At 50.5% G+C, this 18,715-nt stretch overlaps 1 protein-coding gene across 5 annotated transcripts in view; it reads left to right on the top strand.

Moving 5' to 3' along the window:
• Positions 1–17,105, top strand: part of kif16ba (kinesin family member 16Ba) — a 38,119-nt gene extending 21,014 nt beyond the window's left edge. Inside the window, exons 18-29 of one of the 5 annotated variants that reach the window (XM_087842240.1) lie at positions 6,501–6,533; positions 6,788–6,841; positions 6,919–8,253; positions 8,360–8,518; positions 8,599–8,702; positions 9,065–9,114; positions 9,313–9,360; positions 10,570–12,452; positions 12,916–13,042; positions 15,277–15,366; positions 15,832–15,915; positions 16,225–17,105. In XM_087842240.1, the coding sequence (XP_087698366.1) occupies positions 6,501–6,533; positions 6,788–6,841; positions 6,919–8,253; positions 8,360–8,518; positions 8,599–8,702; positions 9,065–9,114; positions 9,313–9,360; positions 10,570–12,452; positions 12,916–13,042; positions 15,277–15,366; positions 15,832–15,915; positions 16,225–16,386 (4,129 nt within the window). In that variant the 3' untranslated portion in view covers positions 16,387–17,105. The remainder of the gene's footprint in view (positions 1–6,500; positions 6,534–6,787; positions 6,842–6,918; positions 8,254–8,359; positions 8,519–8,598; positions 8,703–9,064; positions 9,115–9,312; positions 9,361–10,569; positions 12,453–12,915; positions 13,043–15,276; positions 15,367–15,831; positions 15,916–16,224) is intronic. The other 4 variants (XM_087842237.1, XM_087842239.1, XM_087842238.1 and 1 more) reach the window with 4 other exon arrangements.
• The last annotated feature ends 1,610 nt before the right edge of the window (positions 17,106–18,715 follow it).

Genomic DNA, 18,715 nt, shown 5'->3' on the forward strand with positions numbered 1-18,715 from the left:
AGAGACACACACACACACACACACAGACAGACAGAGACACACACACACACACACACAGACAGACAGAGACACACACACACACACACACAGACAGACAGAGACACACACACACACACACACACACACACAGACAGACAGAGACACACACACACACACACACACACACACACAGACAGACAGAGACACACACACACACACACACACACACACACAGACAGACAGAGACACACACACACACACACACACACACACACAGACAGACAGAGACACACACACACACACACACACACACACACAGACAGACAGAGACACACACACACACACACACACACACACAGACAGACAGAGACACACACACACACACACACACACACACACAGACAGACAGAGACACACACACACACACACACACACACACACAGACAGACAGAGACACACACACACACACACACACACACACACAGACAGACAGAGACACACACACACACACACACACACACACACACAGACAGACAGAGACACACACACACACACACACACACACACACACAGACAGACAGAGACACACACACACACACACACACACACACACAGACAGACAGAGACACACACACACACACACACACACACACACAGACAGACAGAGACACACACACACACACACACACACACACACAGACAGACAGAGACACACACACACACACACACACACACACACAGACAGACAGAGACACACACACACACACACACACACACACACAGACAGACAGAGACACACACACACACACACACACACACACACAGACAGACAGAGACACACACACACACACACACACACACACACAGACAGACAGAGACACACACACACACACACACACACACACACAGACAGACAGAGACACACACACACACACACACACACACACACAGACAGACAGAGACACACACACACACACACACACACACACACAGACAGACAGAGACACACACACACACACACACACACACACACAGACAGACAGAGACACACACACACACACACACACACACACACAGACAGACAGAGACACACACACACACACACACACACACACACAGACAGACAGAGACACACACACACACACACACACACACACACAGACAGACAGAGACACACACACACACACACACACACACACACAGACAGACAGAGACACACACACACACACACACACACACACACACAGACAGACAGAGACACACACACACACACACACACACACACACAGACAGACAGAGACACACACACACACACACACACACACACACAGACAGACAGAGACACACACACACACACACACACACACACACAGACAGACAGAGACACACACACACACACACACACACACACACAGACAGACAGAGACACACACACACACACACACACACACACACAGACAGACAGAGACACACACACACACACACACACACACACACAGACAGACAGAGACACACACACACACACACACACACACACACAGACAGACAGAGACACACACACACACACACACACACACACACAGACAGACAGAGACACACACACACACACACACACACACACACACAGACAGACAGAGACACACACACACACACACACACACACACACACAGACAGACAGAGACACACACACACACACACACACACACACACACAGACAGACAGAGACACACACACACACACACACACACACACACAGACAGACAGAGACACACACACACACACACACACACACACACAGACAGACAGAGACACACACACACACACACACACACACACACAGACAGACAGAGACACACACACACACACACACACACACACACAGACAGACAGAGACACACACACACACACACACACACACACACAGACAGACAGAGACACACACACACACACACACACACACACAGACAGACAGAGACACACACACACACACACACACACACACACAGACAGACAGAGACACACACACACACACACACACACACACACACAGACAGACAGAGACACACACACACACACACACACACACACACAGACAGACAGAGACACACACACACACACACACACACACACACAGACAGACAGAGACACACACACACACACACACACACACACACAGACAGACAGAGACACACACACACACACACACACACACACACACACACACACACAGACAGACAGAGACACACACACACACACACACACACACACACAGACAGACAGAGACACACACACACACACACACACACACACACAGACAGACAGAGACACACACACACACACACACACACACACACAGACAGACAGAGACACACACACACACACACACACACACACACAGACAGACAGAGACACACACACACACACACACACACACACACAGACAGACAGAGACACACACACACACACACACACACACACACAGACAGACAGAGACACACACACACACACACACACACACACACAGACAGACAGAGACACACACACACACACACACACACACACACAGACAGACAGAGACACACACACACACACACACACACACACACAGACAGACAGAGACACACACACACACACACACACACACACACAGACAGACAGAGACACACACACACACACACACACACACACACAGACAGACAGAGACACACACACACACACACACACACACACACAGACAGACAGAGACACACACACACACACACACACACACACACAGACAGACAGAGACACACACACACACACACACACACACACACAGACAGACAGAGACACACACACACACACACACACACACACACAGACAGACAGAGACACACACACACACACACACACACACACACAGACAGACAGAGACACACACACACACACACACACACACACACACACACACACACACACACACACACACACACAGACAGACAGACAGAGACACACACACACACACACACACACACACAGACAGACAGAGACACACACACACACACACACACACACACACACACACACAGACAGACAGAGACACACACACACACACACACACACACACACAGACACACACACACACACAGACAGACAGACAGAGACACACACACACACAGACAGACAGAGACACACACACACACACAGACAGACAGAGACACACACACACACAGACAGACAGAGACACACACACACACACACAGACAGACAGAGACACACACACACACACACAGACAGACAGAGACACACACACACACACACAGACAGACAGAGACACACACACACACACACACACAGACAGAGACACACACACACACACACACACAGACAGACAGAGACACACACACACACACACACACAGACAGACAGAGACACACACACACACACACACACACAGACAGACAGAGACACACACACACACACACACACAGACAGACAGAGACACACACACACACACACACACACAGACAGACAGAGACACACACACACACACACACACAGACAGACAGAGACACACACACACACACACAGACAGACAGAGACACACACACACACACACACACAGACAGACAGAGACACACACACACACACAGACAGACAGAGACACACACACACACACAGACAGACAGAGACACACACACACACACAGACAGACAGAGACACACACACACACACAGACAGACAGAGACACACACACACACACAGACAGACAGAGACACACACACACACACAGACAGACAGAGACACACACACACACACAGACAGACAGAGACACACACACACACACAGACAGACAGAGACACACACACACACACACACACACACACACACACACACAGACAGACAGAGACACACACACACACACACACACACACACACAGACAGACAGAGACACACACACACACACACACACACACACACAGACAGACAGAGACACACACACAGACAGACAGAGACACACACACAGACAGACAGAGACACACACACACAGACAGACAGAGACACACACACAGACAGACAGAGACACACACACACACAGACAGACAGACAGACAGAGACACACACACACACAGACAGACAGACAGACAGAGACACACACACACACACACACACAGACAGACAGAGACACACACACACACACACACACACAGACAGACAGAGACACACACACACACACACACACACACACACAGACAGACAGAGACACACACACACACACACACACACAGACAGACAGAGACACACACACACACACACACACACAGACAGACAGAGACACACACACACACACACACACACAGACAGACAGAGACACACACACACACACACACACACAGACAGACAGAGACACACACACACACACACACACACAGACAGACAGAGACACACACACACACACACACACACAGACAGACAGAGACACACACACAGACAGACAGAGACACACACACACACACACACACACACACACAGACAGACAGAGACACACACACACACACACACACACACACACAGACAGACAGAGACACACACACAGACAGACAGAGACACACACACACAGACAGACAGAGACACACACACAGACAGACAGAGACACACACACAGACAGACAGAGACACACACACACACAGACAGACAGACAGACAGAGACACACACACACACAGACAGACAGACAGACAGAGACACACACACACACACACACACAGACAGACAGAGACACACACACACACACACACACACACACACACACAGACAGACAGAGACACACACACACACACACACAGACAGACAGAGACACACACACACACACACACACAGACAGACAGAGACACACACACACACACACACACACACACACACACACACACACACAGACAGAGACAGAGACACACACACACACACACACACACAGACAGACAGAGACACACACACACACACACACACAGACAGACAGAGACACACACACAGACAGACAGAGACACACACACACACACACACACACACACACACACACACACACACACACACACACAGACAGACAGAGACACACACACACACACACACACACAGACAGAGACACACACACACACACACACACACACACACACACACACACACACACACACACAGACAGAGACACACACACACACACACACACACACACACACACACACACACACACACACACAGACAGACAGAGACACACACACACACACACACACAGACAGAGACACACACACACACACACACACACACACACACACACACAGACAGAGACACACACACACACAGACAGACAGAGACACACACACACACAGACAGACAGAGACACACACACACACAGACAGACAGAGACACACACACACACAGACAGACAGAGACAGACAGAGACACACACACACACAGACAGACAGAGACAGACAGAGACACACACAGACACACAGACACACACAGACACACACACACACACAGACACACACACACACAGACACACAGACACACACAGAGGGGGGTGAACATCAGCTTCTCGGCTCCATCAGGAGCTTCATGCAGTGGCTGCTGATGGAGCGATGATGTCACACACCAGCTGACCTTTGACCTGTCGGCTCGGGCAGCGCAGGCTGTGATTTCTGATTGTGCGACTCTGCAAACAGAGCAGTGGCTGCACCTGCAGCACCTCCTCGCTCTGTCCTCCACACTGAGTCCGTGTGAAGCGGACGGCCACGCCTCCTCCTGATGGAGGAGGCGTGGCCTCAGCCTTACATCACTGAACTTAAATAAAATAGTGACGCCATCAGGAAGCTGCTCTGCATGAAGCCGTTTCTCCATTATTCAGTTTCCAGATCTCTCGCTGCCATCACCACACGGCCGCTGCACGCACGCTGCCGTGTCCGAGCGTCAGGGGACGTTTCTGAGCTCGCTTTTAGACACGAGCCGACTTCAAACGGCGTGAGAGCGCTCAGACGACCGAGGCTGGATGAGTCAGCAGGTCATCGGCTGCTCCAGCAGCGAGTTCAGAGCTGCAGGTTAGCACGGCGTGCGTCACGGCGTCTTATTTTACTCGCGTCTGATGATTAAAGTAATTAAACAGGAACAGCCGCCGTCTGAAGCGAGCTCAGCTCGGTCGGCCACGCCTCTCCGAGCGTCTCTAACGCAGAGACGTCCGCTGAGCTCGCCGCCCTCGACCGACATCCTCTGCAGAGGTCTGATCCTTAACGCCGCGCCGCGCCGCAGACCAATCGTTCTTCTCGTCGCTGTGAATAATGGCTGAGTAGCGACACCTCGCTCTGTCCAGTTTGTTACAGTCATCTTATATTTTAAGCAGCTGCAGCGGTTCGAGGAGGAAACGCCGTTATTTCTAATACGTCTGACGACGCCTCAGACGAGGTCACCTGACACACCTGAGGAGTAGCTAAAGGAGGCGGGACTTTCTGTCTGCTGTGATTGAAGGAAGTAACTGTGTCCCTGTCCCGTTGACAGCCTCTTCACTGAGAAGGGCCCCGTCTTCCTCAGGTAGCCGTGCACTTCCTGTCTGTCCCGTTTTGACCCAAAGACGTGTCGACTCGTCCCTCCTCACCTCCACCTCACTGTCTGCTTCATCCACGCTGTTGATTTGCTCACCAGCTTCCTGCTTCTGTCTGTGAGGTTAGACGTGTCGCCGTCTCATCCCACGCTGTTTGTCTGACGTGCCGCCGCCGCCGCTCGCTGTGTGTGTTTGTGCGTTTTGGGCGCTGCGAGGACGCTGACGGAGGTGTGTTGTTTCTTAGGTTGGAGTTTGAGCGACAGCAGCGAGAAGAGCTGGAGAAGCTGGAGATGAAGAGGTACGAGTCCGCCCACCTGAAGACCAGCTCTGTGATTGGTGGAGGCGGCTCAGGTGACGTTTGCTTTGTTCCCGCAGGAGGCTGATCAAAGAGATGGAGGCCAAGCAGCAGAGCGAGAAGGCGGAGCTGGAGCGCCTCCAGCAGGAGGTGGAGAGTCAGCGCAAGGAGTCCGAGGAGGTGCAGCAGCGGATCCTCCGCCAGGAGGAGAGCCTCCACCGCCGCAGCCAGGACATCGAGAGCCGGCTGCGAGACTTCCTGGCTGAGAAGGAGCGCTTCGAGGAGGAGCGGCGCTCTGAGGTCAGTGAGGTGGATCTCCAGCGGAGGCGACGGCGGAAGGAGCCGCAGGAGCACGAGGCGGACCGCGCGGAGGAGCAGGACGAGCAGACGGAGATCTACCGCGAGCTGGAGCGGCTGAAGAGGGAGCGCGAGGAGCAGCGGGTGCGTCTGGAGACGGAGCGGCGGCGGCTGGAGGAGCAGGAGCGCGAGCAGCTGAGTCTGGTGGGGCGGCTGGAGGAGCAGCTGAGGGAGAAACACGAAGCCGCCACCGCCCTGCTGACCCGGGAGGACGCCCGCCGCCTGGAGGAGGAGCAGCGGGCGCTGGCAGAGATCAGAGAAGCCCTCCTCCGCGCCAAAGAGGCCGCCGAGCGGCCGGACGTGGAGGACGCCGGCGAGGAGGCGCGGGCCGCCCAGAGCCGCTACGCCGACTTCAAGGCGGCTCAGGTGAAGGAGCTGGACCTGCTGGAGGAGGGGCTGCGGCAGCAGAGGGAGCGCCTGGAGAAGGAGGTTGCCGCCGAGCGCGGCGCCCTGCTGCTCCTCACCCACGGCCTGAGAGAGCGCCAGCAGCACCTGAAGGAGACGCAGGAGAAGGGAGCGCAGGACGCCACCGCCGTCTGCCACGAGGAGCAGCTCCTCCGACAGGCGGAGCACAGGCTGCAGCTGAAGGAGCGGCAGCTCGCCAACCTCGCCGACGGCCTCCTCCCCGCCCTCGCCGAGGAGAAGCAGAGAGCCTCGGAGCTGCTGGAGCGCAGCGGCGGCGGCGGCAACGGGAACTGTGACCGATCCCCGGGGCTCGACAACACGCTGTTCCAGGTGGAGAAGGAGCTGGAGGACAAGGAGGAGAAGCTGAGCCTCCACTGGCACAGCGCCCGGCAGCTGCAGCAGCTCCAGGAGACGTACGAGTTCACGGCCAACGTGGCGCGGCAGGAGGAGAAGGTGAGGAGGAAGGAGAAGGAGATCCTGGAGTCGAAGGAGAAGCAGCAGAGGGAGGCGATGGAGCAGGCCGTGGCCCGGCTGGAGAGGAGGCACTCCGCCCTGAGGCGCAGCGTCTCCCTCGAGCCCGACGCAGAGGAGCAGAGGAGCAAGAGCTCTGTCGCCAGGACGCCGAGGACGGGGGCGGAGCTGGACCAGCAGAGGTTTCTATGGAAACGGATTCCGACCGGTTTAATCCGGCAGTTGCACATTTTATTTATTCCTGCTGGGGCTTTTATTTTGAAGGCTCACTGTGTGTTTCGTGTGCAGAGTGCAGCGCGAGATCCAGAAGCTGCGGCAGCGAATCAGCGAGGGCGACGACACCAGCCGGACGCACTCCATCAGCGGCGACGAGCGGGCGGGTCACGGCGGCTCGCCCGCCAGTCACATCCAGGGTCTGAACACGCTGCTGCCGCTGTCCGACGACAGGTACGCCACACCAAGCCCCGCCTCACTCTGCAGGGACCGCCTCCCCGTGTTCACTGTGTGTGTGTGTGTGCGCCCTGCAGGATAAACGCCTACATCGAGGAGGAAGTCCAGCGGCGGCTACGCAAGATGAACCTCCTGAACGGCAGCAGCATGGATCTGTCTCTGTCCACAGAGTCGCTGCGAGTAAGAGGCACCGCACTCTTCATCACGCCCACATTTAACCTGCCGAGCGCCCGAGAACGGCGGTCGGCGCGTCCTGTGATTGGGTCGTTGGCACAAATCTGATCCAGTCGCCTCGAGGCGCTTCATCCCACCGCTGACCTTCATTCAGCTTTTACTCTGAAATTCTGATTGGCAGTGTTATTGATTAATTGTCAGGTTGATCAGAATTCAGCTTTAAAAACTCAAATAAAGGTTTTCAGTCCAGCGGCTTCATTGTCGTTCCAACCATGTGCAGATTTTGCTTCCTGTTGTCGTCTCCAGCAAAGTTCGGATGAATAAATCCAGGTTTTTCTGTAGAACTGATGTTTAGCTCTTTGACCCTGCAGGAGGAGGAGGAGGTTAGCGACTGTAGCTCTGTTAGATTGACAGATGAGGTAAGACCAGGATCCTCCAGCCTTCATTCCCACCATCAGACTTTTCCTGCTCTCTAATCTGCACGAGTCCCCAGATTTCCTCTCCCTGGGTTTCATTTATCCTGGGTTTATTTAACCTTTCTCCTGTCATCATAAATAACGACTATGAACAAACACATTATGTTTGGAGACACTGACGTTTGTTTTTATTGTTTTCAGGAGGATGAAAAGCTCCCAAACATTAATCCGAGGAAGCTCAAGTATCAGGTAAGACCAGGGTCGAATCCTGCCGCGTTATTAAGGCGTGTTCCAGATGTGCCTCGTGCATGCCCTTAATTTAATCAGACTATCCTAAAGTGATAAATATGCTTTTAATTTGAAAGGAGACAGAGAATGGGCTTTCTCTTTAAATGTTCAAACAGAGAAGCGAATGTTCCAGCTGCGGCGTTTAACCCAGAGGTTCAGCCGAGGGTTCGAGGGATTAGTTATCTTTTTAACCCCTGTCGTCATCAGCTTGGCGCCAAAACTGGGCGTGTCCTCAGAGGTCAGAGATCCTTTCACTTTAACTCGAAGCAGGCTTCATGTCAATACAGTTTACCCTCCAAGTTCAGATGCTCACCTGTAGTTCTGTTCATACTCACTATATAAAGATGGACATAGACCACCTCGGTTAGTTTGTTTTTTAAATGAATTAATGAACGTATTTATTTCTGAGCCTCAGACGGAGCTTTCTTGCTGTTTCCATCTTGGTCTTTTGAAACCAGATGTGATGACCGAGCTCGTAGGTTCACAGCTTAGTTTAGACCCGCCCTGAATCAGCCCTGACTGATTCTCAGCGTCTAAAACGAACCAAAAGGACCTGAAACCAGAAACTGAGACGATAAAACCACACGAGTGTAGGAGACGAGTCGCCCCCTGCTGGCCGCTTTAGCTTTGTGTCAGCTAGCTTTGCTGGCTAAACGTTTTTTTTAGAAGACTGCGTTGTGCATGTAATCCTAGAGTAGGAGCTGGTACCAGTTAAACCAGTTTCAGCTTAAACATCACAGGGAAACCCTGCAGCTGGTTTATCTTTTGTATTTTTGGAAGAACAGAAAGCTCACTCTCTGCTTTATGATGTCAACCAAAGCATGGGAAGCAGAAATGATCCAAACGTCTTTCCTTTCAAACTGTGCAAACTTGGGTAAAACAGTATTTGCAGATGATTTTAGTCAAAGCTGAGATGAGCTGACGACCTTTGCCCCTGGAAGTGAACTGTTTGCAAATGCTTTTCTACCTGTGTTTGAGTTTCAAGAAGTTTTCGTGCACTTGTCAGTTTAATTTGCATGACAAACCTTCACCTTATTGATTTAAATCACTTACATCCCACCTGTGCACCTGGTGATGGAGGAACTGTAATTCTCAGTGGGTGGATTATGAACTTCAGCATAATTCCTAGAGCCTCCACTTTAGTCACGGACTCCCCCCTTGTGCACACAGAGAGCCAGAGGGTCTAGCTTCCAGCATTCCCTGGAGTTTGAGGCAGTCTGTCCTAATGTCCACAAAAACATGTCAGAGGAACCAGAACGTGGTCTCGTACAAAGAGAAGAAACGCAAAAATCTACAGACATTGAAAAAGTGGAAGTTCCTAAAAACAATGACCTCAGCAAAGGAGAAGTGGGCGGAGCGGTTTGTGACCTCAACTGTTTGAACGCCGAACACAAAACTGAGCAAGAAGTGCACCCGGACCAGCACAGCAACCAATCCGATGGAAGTGATTCCACCTGCTGTGTTGACGATGATCGTGGTGAAAAGCAGGAGGTTCACGATGGACGCTCGTTTTCTAACTCGGAGGTTGAATCCCAAACATGTGATTCAGGGAGAGCAGAGACGAAACCGCCCACTGATGATTCCTCAAGGTCACGCATCAGTTCGGTGATTCAGTGGTTACAAGATAGTCAGCAGCAGATGATGGGATCCTTTAGCGGTCAAACAAAACCAGAACTGGAAGCAGAAGCAGAGAAAGTGACGGCCAATAGGAGCTTCGTCTTCGGCTACTTTGCTGACAAACTGTCCGAGGCGTATAAAGATGCTGGTAGGAAGCTTCAGGGCACACGGGACATCGTTCGAAACATTCACGCAGGCGACATGAAGGTTGTCCTCCCTGACGTGAGCACGATATCCAAAGAGCTGCCGCTGATTCGTCAAACACGGCTTCACCAAGAGCCGAATCCTTCAATCGCAGCCGAGCACGAAGGCGCTTCAGTAGATCTGTCGAAGGATTGTGAGCTGAGGCTCCCGCAGAATCCTGGAGCTCCGCTGATCCCGAACATCTCTGGTTGGCCTGAAGGATCCGTGTCCTCCTCGAGAGTTACCAGTCCAGAAGTGTTTCATCAGAGGCTGGTCGAGCTTCCGGCTGTTTTGTCTGAGCTACTGACATTTTCATCCCAGAGGATCCTGGAAAAGTTGGAATCTCTGGCTCCTCGGGAGAATTTTGGCGAGGTTTTGAGTCTGTTTTGGCTCCGAGCAGCTAACTGTGAGAAACCCATCCCAAAACCCGCCTGTCTGCTTTTGTCAGAGACGGACTTAATCGTTCTCTCAGCGAGGACGGATTCTACAAACATGTTGAGTATTTTTCACCGCTTTAAACTCCAAGAAATCCGGGAAGTCCAGATAAGTCTGGCAGGGCAGCACATCCGCCTAACGGGCTGCACCGAAGACGCCGTGCTAGCTGTCTTCACGTACAGCAAAGAGCTCACTCAGGACTTCTGCAGGGCTCTCCTGAATGCTCTCTTTCCTGAGAAGATCCCTGAAGAGACTGAACGCCAGCCGTTGCTCTCTGCCGACCTAATGGGAATCTCTCTGGATTGGACTTCAAGAGTTCCTGACGTCGTCCTTGACAGCGGGCTTCACATCACTTCCAGATTTAAGCGCGTCCTCGCCGACTTGCTCTACATCATCCACGGGAACATGGATGGTCCCGGCAAACCTTCACTTGCTAACGTCTGTCCGCTGCTCTACACCAGCGTCAAAGTGAAGAGCTCTACCTGTGTGCACCGGGACAGCATCTCCCAGTTCCTCCTGACGGACACCCACGTAGCTCTTCTCCGAGAGGATGGCGTCTTCCATCCGGTGCCGCGGGGATCCAGTCTGGTCCCCACCCACCCACAGTTTCAAGGAGTCAAACTCCGCAAGCGCTCTGACATCAGGTGCCTGCTCGTGAAGAAGACCGACACCTGCGTGGTGGTAGACTTTGTTTTTATGAAGCCCAAACCGCAAACCGTGCAGAGAGCGGTGCAGTTCGGACGCGGCGCGGCTGACCTTCCTTCTGATCGAGGTCCGTGTGGATCCTGGAAGTTATGCTTTGGCTGCTCCTCAGAAGCTCAGACTCTGATTAATCACCTGTGCACCTGAAGCCCAGCATCACCTGGACACAGTGTGCTTGTGTTTGTTTATTTTAAGATGTTACATAAATTCTAATTAATAAATTGGACCTTAAAAGGTCATCTTGAAGTATTTTTCTATTTTTTTAATAAAATTGTAAACTTTTTAACTTTTGATGATACAGAAATGCAGCCGTTTATTCGTCAAATGGTTTGTTTGTTTGTACAGGCACCATGTAGACTGTAGAGGCTCCATGTTCGTGTTACTTCATGTGTAATTTCTTTGCAGAGACATGATGTTGGGGTGCTGACCGACTAATAAAGTTTTGGTTTGATTTCTGATTTGTTTGGAGGTTTTTGGCTATAACGGGTTTGTAAATGAACAATTTCCTGATTGTAATTTTCAGAGTCAGCCTTTTACCCTCCACTTCTTTTTTCCTTCTCTTTTCCAACGACTTCCTGTCCAGCACTTGGTGTCTCGTCCTCCCGGGACGAGCTGTGGCGGCCTCCAGGAGCCTGTTAAACTTAGCATTCCTCGATACGTTCTCCGCGGGCAGGGGAAGGATGAGCACTTTGAGTTCGAGGTGAAGGTGAGTCCAATCACAGATTCTGTCTAAATGCATGTTAAAACTGAGATTTCATGCTTGCGTCTGCACTGCTTGTGCATTTTATTAGGTACACATGTACAGTGTCAGGGTCATGGTCCCTGAAGCTGTGACGACCTGCGACCCTCACGCTGTGTTTATGAAGCAGGTCCGAACGTTTATTGTCAAGAGTTCATAGAACAACTTTCAAAAACCAGGGCAGGGGTGTTCTGGTGAATCGGCGTTAGGGGCAGGGCTCACAGGGGGAACCTGGGCGACGGCCATGAGAAACTAAATGCTAAATTCACGGGTTCTTAACCCTTTAAAGCCGGTCAGAGCAGCACGCTCTGTTTTGCTAACTTTTTTTAAATCCCGGTAGCTCTGCAACCACGTGAGCTAGCGCAATAATTTTTTTTGCATGTGAAACCGGAGGAGTTGTACTTACATCTTATGCCATCAGCTTGTCCTCGGTCAGCGCGAACTATCACCATTACCTGCCCGAAACCGGAAGTGATGTCATTTTCGCAGAAATGTAGTTTTTTACCATCAGGGCCTCATGAGCCTATACTGGTGTTTTTAAAAGTTATCTTTGACTTTATGACTTTCTGTGTCGTTTCTGGGATGCTTAGGACTCATATTGCACTGCTGGAAATAGTTTATTTTGATGCATATGCTGCTTTTTTGCAAATTTGCATTATAATATTTATTTTCGTTTTTCCTGCAGTATATAAAAATTGGTGTATTTCAAAAATAAAACTATGAAGACACTTAAAATAAATTTCCTGTGGTGGGAAACTATTTTGTGCAACTTTTTTGTATTTACAGTTTTGAGGGATAAGCCTCTTAAATTTCTCTAACTAGAAATATATGTTAAAAAAACAAAAACGATTTTCAATTTTTTTGTAGTTTATTGCACTTTTTTGCAATGTATGTAATTACTATGCACTTAATGCAGACATATTATTAAAATCTGGGCTGTAATGGTTGTATTGATGTATAGCAACTTGAAATGCTCCCAAAAATGGCTCCACAGCATGTAAAAGTTTAATATAAGCTCTGGCAGACTTGGTTCTATGGTAGGTCTTAAAGGGTTAATCAGCACTTTGCTACTCTGAGCACTCAAGGCGCTTTATATCATTTGCCTCAGTCGCACATCCACTTTGTTTTTGCCTTCTCTCAAGTCTGAAGTCCAGATGTGGTGCGTTGGCGTCAGTATGAAGTAAATAATGTGTCTCTGTCTGCTACCAAAACAAATACAAGAACAAAGTGACCCCGAAGACGCTGCCAACGTCCACAATTTTCATTTCTTACTTTTAGTTTCTTTCTGAAATTTGAACTTTAGAAGAATTTGAGTTGCATCTTTGACTTGCACGGGGGTAAACGGTTGCTCGTAGCGCGTTTGTTAATAACTATTTCTGATTAAAAGCTCAGCTGTTTACATGAAACCGTCGTTTGATCGCAGTCTGCGCAGCGCCATCGCCACGGGCCAAAGTCGAGACGAGAGCCACCGCCGTCACTAAAGTTGCGTCCACGCTGGAAGCGATTCACTCCTTGCTTTTAGACGTTCCAGGGTCTGGTTGCCTTGGTAACCCTCTAACGTATTTACAGCGTCCTGCACTCTCATTGGTCGTTGCTTCAATCGCTCACCTCGAAGTTGAGCAGAGCTTCTCTCAGGTCACGCCCGCTTGGATCTGTTGCTCGCCTTCACTTAAAGTAGTGAAATGGCATTGACTTCCTGCGGTCTCCGCTCGCCGCGTGGCTGTGAGGCAGGGTGGACGCACTTTGTTTGCATCGTCAGCCTGTTCCTGTGCGATTGGCGTCGTTAGCTTGTTTCTTAGATAAACAGGATGTGCGACTAGTTTCAGAGCCCTGTGATGGACTGACGACCTGCCGTTGGGTTTCCCACCTTTCGCCCAGTTGTAGGCGGAGTTAGTCTCCCAGCAGACCCACAGCTGGTAACCTCACAGCAGCTAACAACACCCCAACAACACGTGCAGAGGTCCAGCTCAGGTGAAGCTAGCAGCTACAGCCGCCTGTGTCACCATCCAGCTGTCGGTCAGAGGCAGCGCCATTGAAAGGTTAACTTTCTGTAGAAATGTTCCTCTGACAGACTCGTAGTGAACTGGTGGTTCGTCTTCACTGGTATCCAGATGTGTCATTCTTGTAGACTGGCTGAGTAGATCGGCGAGCTCAGATTTGGTGTCCATCATCTCGATGTTCATGTGCTTCTCTTTGGTCAGATCACTGTGATGGACGAGACGTGGACGGTGTTCAGACGCTACAGCCGCTTCCGGGAAATGCACAAGAGCCTGAAGTTAAAATATCCAGAGGTGAGACACGTCATCAGCTGTTAGTTTACAGAGCAAAGCAGCAAAAAATACGTTTCTGTGTTTACGCCCAGAACGTTACCGAGATCACGGTTGGGCTGTGAGTGCTGCGACAAATCGAGCTCCGAGTCGAAGCCTCAAAGCTTCTCAAATCCTTTATCTCAGCTCAGCCTCCGTCTGCTTTAGCTCCGCCCACTTCAAGCCAGCTCTCAGTGACATCATCCAGATCCCAGAGTAGAAAAAAACTGTTTCAAGCAGCCTGAGTTGCTGGTTTGAGTCTTTGTGGTGAGGGGCTGGTGCAGCAGCAGGAAACCAAACGGGGCTCCACAGTCACCTGAACTCACCTGGTGTCGGTCCAGGTTCCTCTCAGCCTTACAGATCCGTCACAGAGACGTCCTGATGAAGAGCTTATACTTTTATTCTCAGTGTTCTGGCGCCAGGTGATCGTCTCTGAACTCTCTGTTTCAGCTCGCCGCTCTCGATTTCCCGCCAAAGAAGCTGTTTGGAAACCGGGACGAGCGAATGGTCGCCGAGCGGCGGAATCACCTGGAGGTACGTGGAGGAACATTTGGGGCTGATTGAGGGAGAACAGCGTTACAGTAATCTGACGAGAGGTGACCAGGACGTGTTTTATTTTCTATGAAGTTTTCACTTCAAACGTAAAGTTTTTGGGTTTGAGCTGATTGGCTGTGGTCGGTGTGGGGGTGGGGCTACCATAACGAGGGCGGGAGTCAAAGAGCACTGATGATGGTGAGGATGGTGAGGACGTCTGATAAGAGCCAGCTGCTCTTACCCTGTGAGTGTTCTTAATGTTTTGGCTCACTAACACCGCCGACGTTCTTCTTCTGTGGTTCCCTGCAGCGTTATCTGAGGAACTTGTTCCGAGTGATGCTGTCGTCCTCCAGCTCGCCCCTCCGAGCGGACGAAGACGGCCTTTTCCACCTGTCCAAACGAGACGTCTGCGACTTCTCCTCGTTCTTCAAGAAAGGCGTCTTCGAGTACAGTAGCCACGGCACCGGCTGACCGCCGCGCCGCATCAGAGGGCGGCGGAAACCTCTGACAAACCAAAACATAAACAGAACTGCTCGGTGCCTTTTTCCCGGCGCCTCAGCGGGTCAGGAGCGGGGAAAACGCGCAGGTCAGCTTTTCCTCTCCGGCTCCCTGCTGTCGTCAGACTCGACCAATCAGCTGCTGCTCAGCACGAGTGTTTGTGGCACTCTGCACGATGCGTGGTCTGTATGTAACGCGCTCAGCTGCTCGCGCTCAGTGGGTCTGAGCGGTTTTAGAATCACTTCATTAAACCTTCACTCGTTTCAGAAGAGCTCCTCTGTTTGTCACAGCGACGCTTTCTCTGGGTTTGCACTGCAACCATCAGGAGGCGGAGCTCTGTGTCGCTGAGCGCCGCACTGTCACGACACAGGTGAATGATCACACTGAACCTGGACGGTTACTGTGAGGCGTCTACATTATGTGTAATTCAATTCAATTTTATTTATATAGCGCCAAATCACAACAAAAGTCGCCTCAAGGCGCTTCATAGATACAGAGAAAAGCCCAACAATCATATGACCCCCTATGAGCAGCACTTTGGTGACAGTGGGAAGGAAAAACTCCCTTTTAACAGGAAGAAACCTCCAGCAGAACCAGGCTCAGGGAGGGGCGGGGCCATCTGCTGTGATTGGTTGGGGTGAGAGAAGGAAGACAGGATAAAGACATGCTGTGGAAGAGAGACAGAGGTTAATAACAGATATGATTCAATACAGAGAGGTCTGTTAATACATAGTGGGTGAGAAAGGTGACTGGAAAGGAAAAACTCAATGCATCATGGGAATCCCCCGGCAGCCTACGTCTATTGCAGCATAACTAAGGCTACGTTCACACTGCAGGTGAAAGATTCTGACAGAAATCTGCAACTATCCTTTGAAGCAGCGCTCCTCTAAACAAACAAGAGGAACAAACAATACTGTTGGTCTGGGTCTAAACAGAGCGCGTTGTGTGTGACGTCTTCTTTTGCGCATGCGGCCGCTTTGAGCGTTCACACTAGAGCGCGTTTGCTGTCACATTTTATTTGTAGTGTGAACGAGCAGACAAAAAAATCGGATTTGATCAAAAAATCGGAATTGAGCATCAAGACCTGCAGAGTGAACGCAGCCTTAGGGAGGATTCAGGGTCACCTGGTCCAGCCCTAACTATATGCTTTAGCAAAAAGGAAAGTTTGAAGCCTGATCTTGAAAGTAGAGATAGTGTCTGTCTCCTGAATCCAAACTGGAAGCTGGTTCCACAGAAGAGGGGCCTGAAAACTGAAGGCTCTCCCTCCCATTCTACTTTTAAATACTCTAGGAACAACAAGTAGGCCTGCAGAGCGAGAGCGAAGTGCTCTAATAGGGTGATATGGTACTACAAGGTCATTAAGATAAGATGGGGCCTGATTATTTAAGACCTTGTATGTGAGGAGCAGGATTTTGAATTCTGGATTTAACAGGAAGCCAAAACAGGAGAAATCTGCTCTCTCTTTCTAGTACCTGTCAGGACTCTTGCTGCAGCCTTTTGGATTAACTGAAGGTGTTTCAGGGAGTTTTTAGGACTTCCTGATAATAATGAATTGCAGTCGTCCAGCCTGGAAGTGATAAATGCATGAACTAGTTTTTCAGCATCACTCTGAGACAGGATATTTCTAATTTTAGAGATGTTGCACAAATGGAAGAACGCAGTCTTACATATTTGTTTAATATGTGCGTTGAAGGACATGTCCTGGTCAAAAATGACTCCAAGGTTCCTCACAGTGTTACTGGAGGCCAAGGTAATGCCATCCAGAGTAAGAATCTGCTTAGATACCATATTTCTAAGCTTTTCAGCGCCGAGTACAATGACCTCAGTTTTATCTGAGTTAAGAAGCAGAAAGTTAGTGGCCATCCAGGTCTTTATGTCTTTAAGACATTCCTGCAGTTTAACTAATTGAGTCTGAAGAATGACGAGAGACGGTCTTCTTTAGCTCCGCCCACTTCAAGCCAGCTCTCAGTGACATCATCCAGAAAAAAACTGTTTGAAGCAGCCTGAGCTGCACACTGAGTTCATCATCAGAAACTGTGACCACGATTAATGAGAAGAGTGAAACCTTCAGCTCTACAGCAAATAAAATAAATAAAAATAAAAAAACTGCTTTTACAGAATCACTGGAAAAACTTTAAACTTTAACTTCTGGGCTTCAAATAAGAATCACAGTTTTACAGCCTGATAAACTGGTTGCTCTCTGGACCGTCTCCTCCATAACAGCTGACGATGTTTAACTTGTGTTAAAGTTTTCATGATTAGGGGCGTGGCCTCTGACTGCTGTAGCCTCGAGCTTCACCTG

The sequence above is a fragment of the Neolamprologus brichardi genome, chromosome 6, assembly GCF_056152115.1.
Source record: "Neolamprologus brichardi isolate AB-2024 chromosome 6, ASM5615211v1, whole genome shotgun sequence".
Classification (NCBI taxonomy): Eukaryota; Metazoa; Chordata; class Actinopteri; order Cichliformes; family Cichlidae; genus Neolamprologus; species Neolamprologus brichardi.